The 16,429-nt window shown below is 33.8% G+C and overlaps 4 protein-coding genes across 5 annotated transcripts in view; 2 read left to right on the plus strand and 2 right to left on the minus strand.

Annotated features, from left to right (window-relative positions):
- Positions 1 to 6: 6 nt before the first annotated feature.
- Positions 7 to 4,014, plus strand: LOC107495330 (subtilisin-like protease SBT4.8). Its single transcript, XM_021125405.2, has 2 exons — positions 7 to 25; positions 1,887 to 4,014. The coding sequence occupies exon 2, from the start codon at positions 1,906 to 1,908 to the stop codon at positions 3,706 to 3,708; it is 1,803 nt and encodes a 600-aa protein (XP_020981064.1). The 5' UTR covers positions 7 to 25; positions 1,887 to 1,905; the 3' UTR covers positions 3,709 to 4,014.
- Positions 4,015 to 5,364: 1,350 nt separating this feature from the next.
- On the minus strand, positions 5,365 to 9,086 carry LOC107495329 (protein PHOX1). Of its 2 annotated transcripts, XR_002364377.2 has the most exons (3): positions 7,046 to 9,086; positions 6,729 to 6,963; positions 5,365 to 5,772 (listed from the first exon to the last, which is right to left on the minus strand). XR_002364377.2 is itself a non-coding variant. In XM_052262690.1 (2 exons), exons 1-2 carry the CDS (start codon positions 9,084 to 9,086, stop codon positions 6,827 to 6,829), a joined length of 2,178 nt encoding a protein of 725 aa, XP_052118650.1. In that variant the 3' UTR covers positions 5,788 to 6,826. The 2 variants fall into 2 exon arrangements, 1 of the variants encoding a protein (XP_052118650.1); XM_052262690.1 differs by lacking the exon at positions 5,365 to 5,772 and having other exon boundaries at positions 5,788 to 6,963.
- A 1,115-nt stretch (positions 9,087 to 10,201) lies between these two features.
- Positions 10,202 to 14,104, minus strand: LOC107495331 (calcium uptake protein, mitochondrial). Its single transcript, XM_016116452.3, has 7 exons — positions 13,537 to 14,104; positions 13,266 to 13,333; positions 12,367 to 12,590; positions 12,026 to 12,109; positions 11,567 to 11,780; positions 11,126 to 11,422; positions 10,202 to 10,986 (listed from the first exon to the last, which is right to left on the minus strand). The coding sequence occupies exons 1-7, from the start codon at positions 13,961 to 13,963 to the stop codon at positions 10,774 to 10,776; spliced, it is 1,527 nt and encodes a 508-aa protein (XP_015971938.1). The 5' UTR covers positions 13,964 to 14,104; the 3' UTR covers positions 10,202 to 10,773.
- A 356-nt stretch (positions 14,105 to 14,460) lies between these two features.
- The window catches only part of LOC107495333 (FAD-linked sulfhydryl oxidase ERV1), an 8,425-nt gene continuing 6,456 nt past the window's right edge, over positions 14,461 to 16,429 (plus strand). The window contains exon 1 of the mRNA XM_016116455.3: positions 14,461 to 14,806. The gene's annotated coding sequence lies outside the window, so the exon portion shown is untranslated. The remainder of the gene's footprint in view (positions 14,807 to 16,429) is intronic.

The following is a 16,429-nucleotide window of genomic DNA, read 5'->3' on the forward strand; positions in this document are numbered from 1 at the left end:
TCTATTATTTGTGTTCAGGTTACAGGTATGTGAAGCTATCTTATTTTAACAAAGGCCGCCTTTTCCAACCATGTTTTAAAACTATATGTACCAATTTATTCTACTATATTACTCTTATAAATTATAAATATTATTTTTATATGCACAGTTAAAAATAAACAAAAAGAATTTTGTGAACAAAAAGAAAAAGCAAAAATAAAGAGATTAAGACTGACAGTCAATAAAATCCAGTTTGGTAAATCTTTTGAGAGTACTTCACCTTGTGTTTGATAGTAAAAAGGATATGAGATTGTAATTTTAGCCTTGAAAGGCTGTTGGTGCTTTTGAAATTAACTATAAAAATACTTTCCCAAACTAGCGTGTGTTCTTGAAAGTTAAAAAATCTAACCTAATCTTATATCTTAATGAATTTATAACATTATACATTAATGAATATTTGTATCTATTTTAATTTCGTCTATATAATAATTTATTAGTTAATAATACCAACGACGGTTCTGCTATCCAACAGCAGCAAGCCAGCAACAGATTCAGTCTCCCTTTCTTTTCCCTGCTCTCTGCTTCCCTCTTATTCCCTTCCTTCTTCCTTGATTCCCCCCGCTCCGTTCTCCCTTTCTTTCCCGTGTCCGTGTGTTGTGTTGTTTTTTTTTTTTTCAAGGGAATGGCGGTTAGGCTAAAAAGGGTTAGGGTTTTCCATTTGAAAATTAGGATTTAGTTTTGGGAAAAATATGAAATTAAGTATTTTTGGATAAATTAAAATTTAGTCATTTTAATTAAATTAGGATATAAAGTATTAATTAGTGTTCTAATTTAATTCTTTAAAATTATTTTAAAATATTATTTGATTATTAATTTATTAATTAATTTTTAATAAAGTATTTTAATTTAAAATTAGAGATAATATAATAAATTTTTTTGTTTATAAAAATTGAAGTATTAAATTTTAAAATCTCAATTATTTAAACCAAATCATATAAATTTTTTATTATTTTTTAGTTCTTAATAATTATTTTTAATAAAATAATTTCTGGGTCTTACAATATTTAAGTCTTTCTGTAATATTAAATAAAAATTGTTTTTTATTTTTATTAAATTATAAGGGTGATTTAGTAAAAGTATTGATTGATATGTATTTAAAAAAAGAAAAATTAATTACTAACGTGAAAAATATAATCCATGTATCGTGTTTTAATTTGTCCATATTTTTATTGTATCGATACATAAAAATTTATCCTCATACCAAAATAAACACCATTAAAATATATAAATAATTAATAAAAACCGTATTTTTTTTACGAGGATTAAGAGTGTTTGATGAATGGCTAATATTTTTCTTCAATTTTAATGTTGCATAATAATTAAAAGCAATTATATATAAGAAAATTTATTAAATTACTCTTTTATCTCAGGCTTTAGCCCATGACAACAATAAAAAAGTCTCGTGACTCATAATTCAGCCCAATAAAATACATGAATTTAGTTCTAATTTTAATATTTATTATTTTATCTTATCTTTATATTATCTTCTTATCTTATCTTTACTTTTATCTTTGGTAAACAATGTTCTGTATATATTTAGTTTTACCTTCACAATTCAATCAATCAACAATAAATAAAAATTTCTTCCTCTTCTCTTTTCTTTTCTTTTTCTATTCTTTCACAATTTTATCAAAGACAGAAGCAGAAAAAGGTTCAAAATCTCATTTTAATTATTTTGATCTTATCAATCAACTTACATTCTCTCTTAAGACATCGATTATATTAATCAAGCCATTGGATACATGTATCTAACATAGTTGAACAATGGGCAAGTATAATTTTCTTCTTTTCTTATACGCCTATTTTATCATGAAATCCTTAGTAAGTAGTGCTGATGATGCTGATAGGAATCTTCACATTGTATACATGGGATCACTCCCAAAGCATAATTATTCTCCAACATCTCACCATCTTAGTATGCTGCAACAAATTACTAATGATAACGATGCAACAAATCACATGGTTAGAAGTTATTATAAGAGCTTTAATGGTTTTGCTGCAATGATCACTAACCAAGAAAGAGAGAAGCTGAAAAAGATGGAAGGAGTGGTTTCTGTTTTTCCAAGCAAATCACTCAAACCACAAACTACAAGGTCTTGGGACTTCATGGGGTTCAAAGAATCGATACAGAGAAACAAAACCGCTGAGAGTGATGTTATAATCGGAGTTATAGACACCGGAATCTGGCCGGAGTCAGAGAGCTTCAACGATCATGGTTTCGGTCCAATTCCCAAAAAGTGGAAAGGCGCATGCAAAGGTGGTAAAAACTTCAGATGCAACAATAAAATAATCGGTGCAAGATACTATCTAGAAGATCAACCTTCAGCAAGAGACATTGTTGGGCATGGAACTCACACAGCATCAATTGCAGCAGGGAATAAAGTTGTGGGAGCAAGCTTCAATGGAATCGCCGAAGGAGTTGCAAGAGGAGGTGTCCCATCAGCAAGAATTGCTGCTTATAGTGTGTGTAATGAACAAGGGTGCAGACCTGATGCCATATTGGCTGCTTTTGATGATGCCATTGCCGATGGTGTGGATCTTATCACAATTTCAATTGGGCTACCTGAGCAAGTGACCTTTGATAAAGACGCCATAGCAATTGGATCGTTTCATGCAATGAAAAAAGGGATCCTCACTATAAACTCTGCAGGTAACGATGGTCCTAACACTGCAACATTTAGTGTATCACCTTGGTTATTCACTGTTGCAGCTACCACTATGGATCGCGTTTTGCTTGGCAATGGATTAATGCCTTTGGGGAAGTCAATAAATGGGTTTGCATCAAATAGTGCTGAAATACTGAGTAGTGCAGGCTTCATAAACAATAGTGCTCCAATTGTTGCTGAATTCTCTTCTGTAGGACCTAATATGCAAATCAGAGAAATCATGAAGCCAGATATTAGTGCTCCTGGTGTAGACATTTTGGCTGCTTACTCACCTCTTAAACCACCTTCTCCTGATAAAAGAGATAAAAGATCTGTGAAATACAACATACTCTCTGGAACCTCAATGGCATGCCCCCATGTTGCTGGTGCAGCTGCATATGTTAAGACTTTTCATCCTGATTGGTCTCCGGCAGTTATAAAGTCTTCTCTTATGACCACTGCAAAACCAATGAATGGAAGTCAACTCGCAGAATTCTCCTATGGATCAGGGTTTTTGGACCCAGTTAGAGCCATAAATCCTGGTCTAGTTTTTGATGCTTCCAAAAAGGACTATGTGAAATTGCTTTGCAGAATTGGGTATGATACAATGGAAGTTCGAAAAATCTCAGGAGACAAAAGTGTTTGCCCTTCATCATCGTCTCATCATCATCTACCAATGACAAAAGATTTTAATTATCCTGCAATTGCGGCTGAGATTGAACCAAATAAACCATTTAGGATTAATTTCACAAGAACAGTTACAAATGTTGGATTCGCTAACTCTACCTATAAGGCTTACATCCAACAACCTTCTGGCATCAACATCACTGTTGTGCCTAACATACTCGAGTTTAAATCTGTCAAGGAGAAACAATCTTTTGTTGTTCATGTTGTTGGAGGGAAATTTAGTGACTACAGTGTAGTTTCATCGTCACTGTTGTGGAGCGATGGAACACATACTGTAAGGTGTCCAATTATTTTACGTGTTATAAAAGGAAAATGCTACTTTTACAACAAAATTTAGTCTTTGGTCAGTCTTGTTATTGTTTCTTTATTTTACTCTGTAACACAGTTTTCTTCTATTTTATTAATGATTTTTGGTGTTCATGTTAGTAACACAATTTCATTAAAAAGGGTCTTGTTCCATGTACAAAAATAATAGTCAATACTAGCCAAGTAATTGCTAATTGGTAGTCAGTGATGAACAAATTTCTTTCCAACCAAATTTCCCTCTCCGTTTTTTTTTTCCTCACTTTTGCCTTATGTTCTGCATATACCTTTTTTTTTAATTTTCTTTATTTCCCTCTGTCGCCCTCGCCCACTTACCAGTTACTATCGTGTCTTTCCCCCTTGCCTTTTCTGCGTTTTTTATTTCTATAATTCTATTTTTCTTTAAAAAAATATTCATGTTCAGAATGACTATGTTAATTTTAAAATTTTTTTATTATTTTAAAAAATAACTTTTAGCAGTTACAAAAATACTTGTTCACTTAACATTTTTTATAATTTTATATGCTATAGCATTGTTGATTACTGTATCAAATCTCAAATAAGTATAATTTTGAAAGAGAAAAAAAAAATTCAATCCAAAATAAGCGTCCGGCTATTGTGTTTGTCAACCACGTTTGAACAAAAAAGTACGTTACAACTCCTTGAAATGTTTAATTTTTTGTTTGACTAATTTTCTTCTCTACAAACATAAAAGTGATTTTGTTCATAAAACCACGTTTATAAGAAGCAATAATTTCTAGTTTTTCCGTTGCACTAACAGGCTTTTAGTCACTACATTTAACATTTATTTTTCTTTTACCTACTTTATTCTTCATACATGTTATTGCATTATTTATAAAATTCTTATTATTTCTCTCTATATGAACCTTTATTTATTATTTATTATTTATATTTTGTATTAATTTTTTATTTGACATTATATATTTTTATAGTTGTAATTTTTGTGTATTATATTTATTATTATCGTTTTATAATAGAATTTATTGATCCTATTAGGTAAAATAAATTAAACAAAAAAATTAATCATAAATAATAATAATAGTTAAAAATTATAGTGTACTAAAAAAGAGTACTAAGAGTACTAAAAATATACTATATAAAAAACATATGAAAAAGAAAGTATAAAAGAAAAATTAAATATGTATAAAAAGATAACATTATAATTTAATATCATGTCCTTTTAAGTAATTATTTATCTAAAAGTAATTTTAACTAATATTATTCAAACAATATTTATTTTATCAAAATCAATTTTAGTATAGAATTGCCAAACTTACTTCTATCCAAAATCAATTCTATAAAATCACTTTTATTCAAATTCCAATTTGACAAATCACAATCAAAACACACACACAAATTCAAATTTAAAGGGTTGCAAGTCGGAGCCTCCCATTTGAGGTTTTTCTTTTTTCTTTATTTTTAAGGTTGGGAAATTGGAGGGTTAGTTTTGAGATTTTAAAAAATAAAAAAATTAAGAAGCTCAATACCGACCCTCCAATATGTGGCCTCCCTAAATCAAATGGTCCCATTTGTTTCTAGCCGTTTTTCAAATTTCACACCTCAAGATAATACACAATGAGCCAGTAACAACGTATAACACCGTTTCCTCAATATGTAAATTAAAAAGTGGAAAAAGGAGAGTATATAATAAGTTAGTAACAAAGGAATATAGGATGAAAATACATACTTTTTGCTATATGACAATCATATAATGTTACAAAATGGCAATTTGACAACCAAAATAATCAGCAAACCTCAGCTGACCAAAACACACTGAACAATCATTTTATTGGTTTTTTCCTTTTTCCAACCGAAAAATTCAAGTCACCTCACTCCCTTGCCAATAAATGAAATCATATACTGGTATTACAACCGAAAAGAATGACAACCTTACACCATAATCCCCTAATAAAAGATTTAAAAAATATACATATAACAATGCTTTCTAGAATGACATCCCAACTTCATTCAAAATTGACATGGAAATGAAAAAATAATCCAATCTCAGCAACCATCAATGAGCTAATCAAAGCAGTATGGAGGGGAAGAAAATATAAAAAAAAAAGAAAAAAAATCCCTGCAATCAAAGAGATACAATGTCATCATTGACATTATATAGATACAACTTAACTGAAAGGATTAGAAGAAAATAAAATATTGAATTATATGCACTATCATGCAATCCAACAGGAGTAACAAAGCCTTATTCTACTAGGCAGGTCGGTTATATCATGTAATCCGACAATGACCAAAAAACAAATCATCATGAATTATGTCATTTCAGAAGCCAATCCTATTTTGCAATCCCTGGTTTCTGCTTTACTCTTTCTGTTTGTGATTGATATTCTCTTATAATTTTCAATATGTAGACAACAATTACGAGGCCATGAAATCCCTCAAATGTTTTCAGTTGGAGGAATAATACTATTCTTCCCCATAAGAAGCTTTTCAGTTAGTTGCGGAATACTTCCTAACATCTTACCAAAGCCTATTTCTCACACAATCTCCACATAAAAACAATTCAAATTTGAAATATGATGATCCTTCTCCCATAAATAATACTAAGCATGTCTTAGCTGACCTAACCTAACTGGAGTCTTATCAATAACTCATATTGCTTCTTCAAAGAAATCTCAGGTAGTACTAAAGACAGCAGCATCAAATTATAATACAAGGAAACATGAACCTAAGCATTTGTCAACTAATCACAATTATCCAGTCAGTAATAGTTATTCTAAGGTCAATCACATGCACCCCATGTTTCCATACATGCGTTTCCAAAGCTTTTTTACTATCATTTCCACCACAAGAATACTTGTAAAAACATCTCTCAAGTTAGGAATGGGAAAATTATCATTTCAACTTTGCAAGACAAACAACAGAAAGGAATAAAGGATCATTCATGTCGGAAGAGTCGAGACAAAAAACACTTAATTTTCCTAGCAAAAGTAAAATGCAAATCTAGCATTTAATTACTAATGAAAGCAGAAGCATCATGCAAAGAAACTGGAGTATAAGCACAGTCTTACTTACCTGTCTTAGAGGAGGAGGAAGCCTTCAAAAATATGTAATAGACAAAACAGAAGCATTATATATGCTTCTAAAGAACAACAAACTCTAAGTAAGAACACTCAAAATTGCTCCAAGATGTCATGTAGTTTTGGAACACGCCGACGAAACAACGGTTCAAGTCGAAATGATGGAACATCAAATTGCCACCCATCATACATCTCATTCCATGCTTGCACTATCTCGTCAATTTTGAACCCTGTGATTATTAAAATTTAAAAATGTGTTCTTAGTGCCCTGAAATAATTGAGACTCAAAATGGATGTGAGATGTAAACATACCTCCAAGTGCTGTTGTATTAGAACTGTGATTCTTTATCATGACACCAATGTCGGTCGAAGAAGCTCCAGCTAGTTCAAACTTTTCAACAGCAACCTCCAAGCATTCCTCCCATGTGGGTAGGCCTAGCTTATATTCCACAACAGAGCGCTCATACAACAACGTTCCCCATAAAAGATATACCTGTAACCTCATCTTTGAAGCCTGCTCTTCGGCTTCCTCCGGAGAAACATCCCGGAAAAGATTATGCAAATCCATTTTCTCTAACTGTTCTTTATATTTGTCGAATTTGGATAATCCATTCAAACGCTGCTCCTCAATCTCTTCCCACATCAACATGCCTTTCTCCATGCTATCCTCTGCCTTGTTATAGTACTGCAAAACCTCTTCAGAAGCACCAATGTCCAGGTCCTTATTGGTTGCCACCGAATAACACCAATGAAGCTTTGCTTGCTCAAATTGCTGATACCCGAGTGCAAGAAGTCCTTCATAGAAGTCGGGTTTGATTCTCACGGCCTCTTCGTATCTCGTTTCTGCTTTTGTGTACTCATTTTGAGCCCAGTCATATGCAGACTTGATACTCTCCAAAGACTCTCTTGATCCATCCTCTGCAGAGGATACACGCTTCCTCGCCCTAGACATGTGAACATTCCCCCAATTAAACAATGCCAAAGCTGCCATTTCTTGAAATTTATCTGCTGCAATTTCAAACAGTTCTTGAGCATCATCATCCGATGCAGTATCCTCCATTGCTTCGGAATATAGCTTCATTCCAACCTCGTGAATATCTAGATATGCATCGGAGTCAAACCCAACATGGTTCTTGAACAGCCTTGCAAACTGGACAAGCCAGTCCTCCACAGTAATCACCCGGTTTGCTACCGGTTCGGCTCTTTGCCTAGCTACATTCTCTATATCCTCACCTGATTTGCTAACATAAGTTGGCACCCCACTCACCATGGTTTTATCATCATAAGATGGTTCCTGTGAAGGATCCACTTCTGTAATATAAAGTCGAATTGATCCCAGCACATTACCGGAACTTTCAGCTAGCCTTAAATCAGCAACATTGGTTATTGTAACAAAATCACCTTCTCGATCCTTATACTTCACAAGAACACCCTTCAATTGTGGAAACCGATCCTTTATTGTATCCCTTATCATCCTCAAACTACAATTCACCGGCAGCTGCGCCCATCTTATATCCTCTCCAAATATGAACTTCACTGTCCTTGTAACCGGCTTTTCTTGCCGCTTAACAGGTCTTGCTTCCAAATTGTCTTTCTCGATTGTGTTCTTGACCACTTCCTTATCCTTATCCTTAACATGACTCTTCACATTCTCCTGCACATGATCCTTTTGCACCACCTCCTTGTGCACAACCTCCTTATCCTCCTCCATCTTCTCGTCACTTTTCTGGTGATGACCTTTCTTCTTCTTTAGCTTCTCCCTCACCACTTTTCGCAATCGGGCACCTGGAGGCTCTGCAATTGTAGCCAAAGCAATCTCAGTCTCATCTATAGTGATACCCTTTTCTTCCATTGTAATTCTCAGACTATCCTGGATCTCCAATGCTGTAAGGTTATTAGGCTCCCAATTCAAAACAATCCTAACATCCCTCATCGCCAAATCCAACCGATTCAAGGCCGCATAGCACTTTGCCCTCTTCAACAGAGCCCTGCTATATCTAGGCGAGACTTCTAACGCCATATTGCATTCGTTGATGGCATGAGGGTACTCCCCTAGTCCCATTTGCATGTAACAGACGGCCATACTTGTGTGAAGGTGTGCAGCATCAATGTGATTCTTCGGTAGGAGCTTCAAAGCCTTCTCAAACTTCAACATGGCAGCTTCATGATCCTTCTTCTGATATAGCCTGTTGCCTTCTTCCTTGAGCTCTTGTGCCATGTTGATGAACATGGCAGTGTCATCATCAAGGGCCTTTGAGGCGCTACGGTCCATAGTCTTAGTAGTAGCAGGAACCTTAGCATCTTTTGCCTTGGGACTTTCATGATCTTTCTTTTTCCCTGTTGGCTTCCCCATAATTGGTCACTCAAAAACCAGTAAAAATTTCCAATATTGGTCCCTACAAATCAATCCAAATTTCCAATAAAAGTTGTGAATTGTTATTGCAATCAAAGAACACAACAAAGCAACATAAGTGAAACAAACTAAATATATATATATGTAACTTTAAAGCAATACGAGAACTTGGATAGAAATTCTTATTTCCTGATGCTTAATCGTATGACAATTGATTCAGAAAAAAGGGTAAAAATTAAGAAAGGATTAGGGATAGGAATATACAATTACGCGTGATATTGAATTGAATTGGATTGGATTCCAACAAGATGATGATTGGTGGTGATATTGATTTTTGTGGCTCTTTCTGTCTTTCTTGTTTTCTTCTTTCCCCCTATGGCCAAGGGATTGTGTTGTGTTTCCCTCAGGTCAACGTTGAAAGAAGGAGGATGAAGGAGAAGAAGAATAATTTATTATGGGGTGACCTAAAATTAAAGTGGATTATTTGTTCTAATTGAGAGTGATTGAAAAAGAAAACAGAGAAGGTAAAAGAGGAAGTAAAAAAAAAAGAACAAAAAAAGGTTGGAGTGTTGGGTGTGGGGTTGACAAAGACAAGGTTCAAATATGGAGGCTAAAAAATAGGGGGATTTAGGATTTACTGTGTAATCTGGCCCCAACATCTGGTGGGAAGCATATTCGGGGAGAAAAGGTTCCTTTTACTTCTCAATCCTTCCATTGCTCTTCATTTGAAACACTCAAACACGTGGTGCTTCTTTCTATATTTGTGTCAGGGTACAAAGTACAAACAATCTACACAGGATGTGAGGGTAATCATATAATACCTTTTACAGTATTATATTTAAACTAATTAATAATTAAACCATTTCTGATAATTTTGACAAAAACTTTTTTAATGATTCTTCTAAAAATAAATATTCCATACTGTCCTTAATTAGAATTATTATTATTATGCAACTTTATACCAATTATTGACTAAATATTGTCTAATGAAAATGATGCACAATTCTCATATATTCTTGTGCATACGAGTTCCAGTATAATAGAATCCCATTGAATGCTACTTTCGTTTCTAACTAGTACAAATTCTCATATTTTTCGCAGGTATTCTTTCCCAATATAGTGAAATTTGTTAACATTAAAATTCTCCAAATACAAATATTATGGAACAAGAAACAGAGAATTGGCATGGTTACCAACTACAAAGCTGAGGTCAGGTCAGTTACTATTTAGTATTTACAGGGAAAAGGTGTTCCACATATCAGGGGTTTCCACAACCAAAAACCTCTCTATAAAGATGTGTGAGTTATGATTTCATATGGAAAAGCAGAGAAGAGGAGGGTTTGGTAAAAAAGGAAAAAAATGAACCAAACTTTAAACTTGTGTCCTTCCCTTCCCTCCCTCATTTTTCCACCAAAATCAGAACTCTTTTTTAGTGCCACTGACCATTTCAGTGCCAATTCCACACATTTATTCTACAACATATTAGTTTTGATATTTTCCAGGTATCAAAATATTCTCTCTGCTTCTTTTATTTGTTATTGTGAAAATGTGGTACACCATAACAAAAACATTGATCAAAATGTGTACCATATATTTTCATGGTGACAAATAAAGAGAAACAGAGGGAGTTAAAGTTTAGTTTAGTACCCAATCTGTCTTGTATAAGGGTACCGCAAACTCAGATTATCTAAAACAACCGAAAGCGTGATAGATTATCCGTACAGTTCCAGCAACAAGACAAGAAACCAAAGATTCCTGCCTCCACAGGCTGTACAATGTCCCTTTCTCGCTTGTGTAACACTCTCACAAACTCATCTGCGCTTAGGTTTCTGTCCCAATTTGCATCAAACAAATGGAAAACAATGTCAACTACGTTGTCAGAGAGAGATATGCCACATACCTGAAATCAAAACAGAGGAACAAAATTTAGATTTCATAGTCCACGGTTTACAATATATGTCAAAATAAATTCTTAATTGTTCTCCTTAACCATCACTATTTACTTAAGCAAACAAAAATATCAAAGAAAAATGCCGTACTTGTGATGCAGCTCGCTGAAAATCATCTCTGGTTAATAGACCATTTACTTTTCCACAACTGAAAAGCGCCAATGAAAATGGTAACAATTTTTTGCGTAGCTCTGCAAAGTTTTTAAACTCTTCAAATGTGATGCGTACATTCTTGAGACGTTGATCATTGTCCAACTGATCAACCCGGTCAAGCAACTTGTCTAGATGACCTATGTCAGCAGAAGCAACCATGGAGAGTCCAAAATCCTTGGCTGATATGGTTTTTTGAGATTTGTAGTCATAATGAGAAAACTCCAGCCTCACAATCTGCATATACAAAAGGGGAATTAAGAAAGAACTCACCAATACAAAGAAGAGCATTCAGTTCATCCGGAGAATGAGGAATCTTCCCACATACTCGATCGAAACTCAAAATGGCTTATGCAGAAAATGAAGCAACTGGAAACTTACTTCCTCATGTAAATCTCTCAAAAACTGTACGAATTTGTCATGCTGGAGACATTCATTTCCATCTTTACCAAAGAAATACTCCAACATCCCTCCATTTTCCACAGAATCAATCACCTTTAGGCCAATTCGCAATCCATCTCTGTGCTGAACACCTTGTCGATGATGAGATCGCATCAATGCCATCACTTTTTTGAATTCTTCCTTGTTTATCTCCCTGTAGACGGGGAATAATTAGTATGACCTAGAGAGAAAAATACTTAGAGCAAGCACCTATAGGTTGGCAAATCCAATTCAAAATGTCTCATCAAATTTTATTAGCAATAAACTATTCGTGATGTCTTCATGGTCAAAGATGACTAGTTATTGTATTGGTTAAAATTAAGTAAAAGTAGAATATATGGTAGAATAAATAATGAATCATATTGATTAACACATCATAGAAGTAGCATGAGCACTCACCCATTATTGTCCACATCAAACATTTTAAATGCTATAGAAAAGCTTGACTCTGGAATGCTGAGTAGTGTTACAAAAAAGATATACCTGCTCCAGAAGTCAATAAATAGTCATTATACACAAATAAAAGCAGACAAGTCTTCTAGAAGTAGAAGCATAGAAGGTTAATATAACATGTCTTCTCCCACTAGGCGCATATTCACCGTAAAGAGCAAACAATGTCATAAACAAATAGAAAAGAAAAGAAAAGTAAAGAGAAGAGAAGCTAATAGTTAATACATCCTACTCTATCAAAATAATCTTCAAAGATGACATAATAGTTATAAGGAATACAGATGACTCACTCTTTGAAAGATATAAGGCCATCACCATTTACATCAAAAAGCATAAAAAATTCCGAAGGAGCACACCGTAAATGACCAGGACTTCTTTCTCCTTTCAGGTACCCATCTCTTACAAGATGGGATTCAGATGGGGGGAAAACAGGAACCACTGCTCGCATTAGATCTGCTGGTTTCATAAGTAGTTCTCCTTCTGGGGTACGATAAGAAGCAAAGTATTCAAAAACCTTAAAAACGAGAGAAGAGATTGTTAATGCAGTGATCACTCTCCAATGGAGGGACTTAGACCCTTAACCAAATTTACTCTACGGTTAACAACAAGGAGATATTTAACATTTTAAGTACCAGTAAGACATGTTAACAAAAGTAATGCTAGGGAGACAATAACACAAAATTATTTTATTTAACTTAACATCTATAATTACATGTTTATTACATCTAATATTATCCATTTATTTCAGCAATAATTAAGGAATAAAAAATAAGAAAACGAATGCATTAAAAGAAGCCCAAAAAAAAAGTTATGGCTTCCTATGGTTCCCAAACTATGGCTCCCAAACATTAACAACGTATGCAATGCATGAATGTGCAATATATGTAATGTCAGTGTTCAGTGTTCACGGTTCAGTAATCAGCATACTTAATCTTTCACTCAAAACTCAACCAGATAGGTAAATAAATAAAGGAAGAAAACAATCAAAGTTTGATTGAATTTTATCAGTGTTCATTGCTACTATCCTGATACTAAAAAGGAAGCTTAATATTGTAGATTTAGTCAAAGGATTAAAACCATTCATTGAATTTATCATAAATGTGAATAGAGATACTATTATTTTACAGATTAGTTACTGAATATGAACAAGTTCATATGCCTTTCCAAAAAACAAAAAATAGTAATGTACCTTTTCGGGTGGGCTTCGCAACCGTATCCGCTTCTCATAGTTGAAAAACACCTTTCTTCTGTACGCATCTAAATCAAATCAAAATCGAATAGTGATCAAGTAAGTCTTAGCACAGTGTAAGAAATGATAGATATTCAGAGAACATTTCTCATCTAACAATCAATATAATCTGATCCACCAACATTAGCAAAAACAGAAATCAACCCACCCTACCACATCAATAAAGAAAAATAAAACAAAATTATGGACAGAAATTTATTAAAAAAATTACCTCCAATAAGGAAGAAACTAGAACTTTCTGGAAGGGACAGTTTTCTAAACAACGACGGTGTGGAACGACGGTCAGACTCAACTTCGTTGCCAGGAGGAGTTGACCACGAGTCAACAGAAGGCAGTAATTTCGATAAGAACGGAGAGTCGAATTGGGAATTGGGCTTAGCGAGGTAATGCAGGAGAACCCCAAGGCCTGAGCCCGCGGCAAGGGCCCAAGCCCAATTAGGACCGAGACCGGAGCCCCGCGGAGGAGTGTAGTGCGGGTTGGTGCTACTGCTACTACGATTCAGGAGAGACGGTGCCGAAGGGGAGGAGGAGGAGGAAGATGGTGAGGTTGTTGAAGAGTTGCGGATCTTGAAGGACCGTTGGATTGGGAAACGGTAGATTAACGGTGAGGATTTTCTCAGAGTGAAGAAGGACGACATGGAAAGTTATGGTGTGCTGAGTGACGGAGAGAAAAATGACACAAGAAATGACCGAACCAGCTGAGACCTGAGAGTAGCGAAAGCCAGCAATGGAAAATTTTCCTTTTTCTTTTTCTTTTTCTTTTACGAAGTATAAAATGACCATTCCTTCTTTCTCCTTTATTTTTATTAGACGTATGAGTCTGAATTTTTGGTAAAAGATGACAAAAACAGATGTGTGATACATAATCATCAACACGATATTTCAATTAAATAGTTATTATCCCTTTCTAACGTTTTTTTATAATTGTATAAGTAATAAACTGTTCCAATTAAATAATTATCAAGCATGTAAATAAATAAAATACAGATGGTTATTTTCTATTATTTTTTGTCGAAGATTCTTATAAAAGGGTTATGCATTAAAAAAAATAAAATACAGATTGTTATTTTCTAATGAGTAAAGCGTAAATTATTTAAATTAAAAAAATTACTCTTATTATTTAGAAAAGAAAAGATGGTGGTGCTGGACATCCCCAAGCATTAGTGCATTACGCCATTACCCAACCAGGCAACCACCCAAACCTGGAACCCTAACTCAGCAACGGTGCAGCTGTCTCCCTCCCTACACCCTCGAGCTCGTCCTTCCTGTCAACGCCGGCGAGCTGTCTCCGTCACCTCCGTCCAGCCACTGGACCGCTCCCGTCGCCGTCGCAAGTTGGAGCTTCGAAGATTACCGTCGCGGTCGTGCAGCTCTCCACCATCGTCGTCGTTTTAGCTCTGGAAGCACCATCGCCGGGCTCGCCTCCTGCCTCCGTCGCGCACCTCTGTTCCACCGTCGCCGGCGTCAGCTCAGTTCCACAGGTCAGTTCTGTTCACCAATTCCCCTTCTGTTTTATGCTTCTAGCTTCTAGGTTTTATTTTTTTAAACAATAATTGTTGAATAATCTATGAACTTGTTATGGGTTGAATAATTGTTAATTAATCTGTGAAGAGGAGAGGGTGAGAGAGAGGCGGTGAGGATTACGCCGGGAGCATTTTTGGTATTCCAGAAAAAAAGAGAGTAAATTAGAGAAGGATAGTGCATTTTGGGTTTCTTTTTGTTCACTGCTTGGAACTTTGTTGCTGAGAATTGTACATGTCTAAAGATGTGCCTTCTCATATAATGATTTGCTAAACTGTGTGTCTTCTGTAACAGTCTAACTACATTGAGTAGCAGTATGCTAGACTATCATTTTTTGGTTTTAACTTTCAAGTTTTCTAAAAGAGGATTTACTTGAGTGATAATCCTTGTTAATCTTTGAAAAAGTTTGTTAATTTTTGTTAAAATTGTGATTGGTATACTGTGTACTGAAAATATTACTATCTTTTGTTAAATGATGCTGATTTGTTCAATGTAATCAGTCTCTTTTAACAGGGAAAGAATAAATTGGTTAATTCAATGATGACTATTTTGATGTAATTGGTTAATTCAATGATGACTATTTTGATGAGTTCAATGATAATCAACCTTGCTGTAAGTTGAATTTAGGGCAAAATACAGAAATAAGCCAAGGGAGAAAATAATTTACGTGAATCAGCCACTAAAACTGCTTCATCAATCCACCAATGCATATTTATATGTAGTTCGAACCAGCTTGATTCGAACTCCATTTCTACATAATTCGAACCAGCTTGGTTCGAATTATACACAAACACATGCACACACTAATTCGAACCAGCTTGGTTCGAATTACACACAAAACACGCACATACTAATTCGAACCAGTTTGGTTCGAATTACATGGTATAATTCGAATTATGCTGTTAAAAAATTAATAATTTATTAAAAAAATGTTATTAAAAAAATTAATAATTTATTAAAAAAATGTTATTAAAAAAATTAATAATTTAAAAATTAAAAAAATATATTTTATTCTATACAAAATAATTTTAAAAAATGGCTTAAAAGATGTTATGAGTATTATAAAAGTTTGTAATATTCTAGTGATTTAGGTAAATACATGATAAAAATATTTTTTCTTTAATTTCTAAATTATTAGTGACTATGTGGAGTATTTCTTTAATGTCCTAAATCATTAGGACATTACAAATTTTTATAGTACTTCTAACATCTTTTAAGCCATTTTTTAAATTATTTTGCATAGAATAAAATATTTTTTGTGATATAATTTAAATAAATTTATTAAAAAATATTCATGATAATTTTTTAATAAAATTATTTAAATTATATAGTGAGATATTACATGATTCGAATTACGCATGGGGAAGTTCGAATCACTCTGATTCAAATTATATGGTGAGTAATTCGAATTCTATACAATACTCTTCTACCCATTCTTGATAGCTCATGAATGTTTTTTAATAAATTTATTAAAATTATACTACAAAAAAATATTTTATTCTATGCAAAATAATTTAAAAAATGGCTTTAAAGATGTTAGAAGTACTATAAATTGTAATGTCCTAATGACTTAGGACATTAAA

Source organism: Arachis duranensis, chromosome 6 (assembly GCF_000817695.3).
Source record: "Arachis duranensis cultivar V14167 chromosome 6, aradu.V14167.gnm2.J7QH, whole genome shotgun sequence".
Classification (NCBI taxonomy): Eukaryota; Viridiplantae; Streptophyta; class Magnoliopsida; order Fabales; family Fabaceae; genus Arachis; species Arachis duranensis.

What these genes read in the sequence shown, in the direction of transcription:
- LOC107495330 (XM_021125405.2), top strand. Translation starts at nt 1,906, where the DNA reads ATGGGATCACTCCCAAAGCATAATTATTCTCCAACATCTCACCATCTT.
- LOC107495329 (XM_052262690.1), bottom strand. Translation starts at nt 9,086, where the DNA reads ATGGGGAAGCCAACAGGGAAAAAGAAAGATCATGAAAGTCCCAAGGCA. An exon ending in TAATACAACAGCACTTGGAG is followed by an intron (nt 6,964 to 7,045) that starts GTATGTTTACAT and finishes TAATAATCACAG; the next exon opens with GGTTCAAAATTGACGAGATA.
- LOC107495331 (XM_016116452.3), bottom strand. Translation starts at nt 13,963, where the DNA reads ATGTCGTCCTTCTTCACTCTGAGAAAATCCTCACCGTTAATCTACCGT. An exon ending in TAGTTTCTTCCTTATTGGAG is followed by an intron (nt 13,334 to 13,536) that starts GTAATTTTTTTA and finishes GATTTGATTTAG; the next exon opens with ATGCGTACAGAAGAAAGGTG. An exon ending in TGAGAGATTTACATGAGGAA is followed by an intron (nt 11,423 to 11,566) that starts GTAAGTTTCCAG and finishes TTGTATATGCAG; the next exon opens with ATTGTGAGGCTGGAGTTTTC.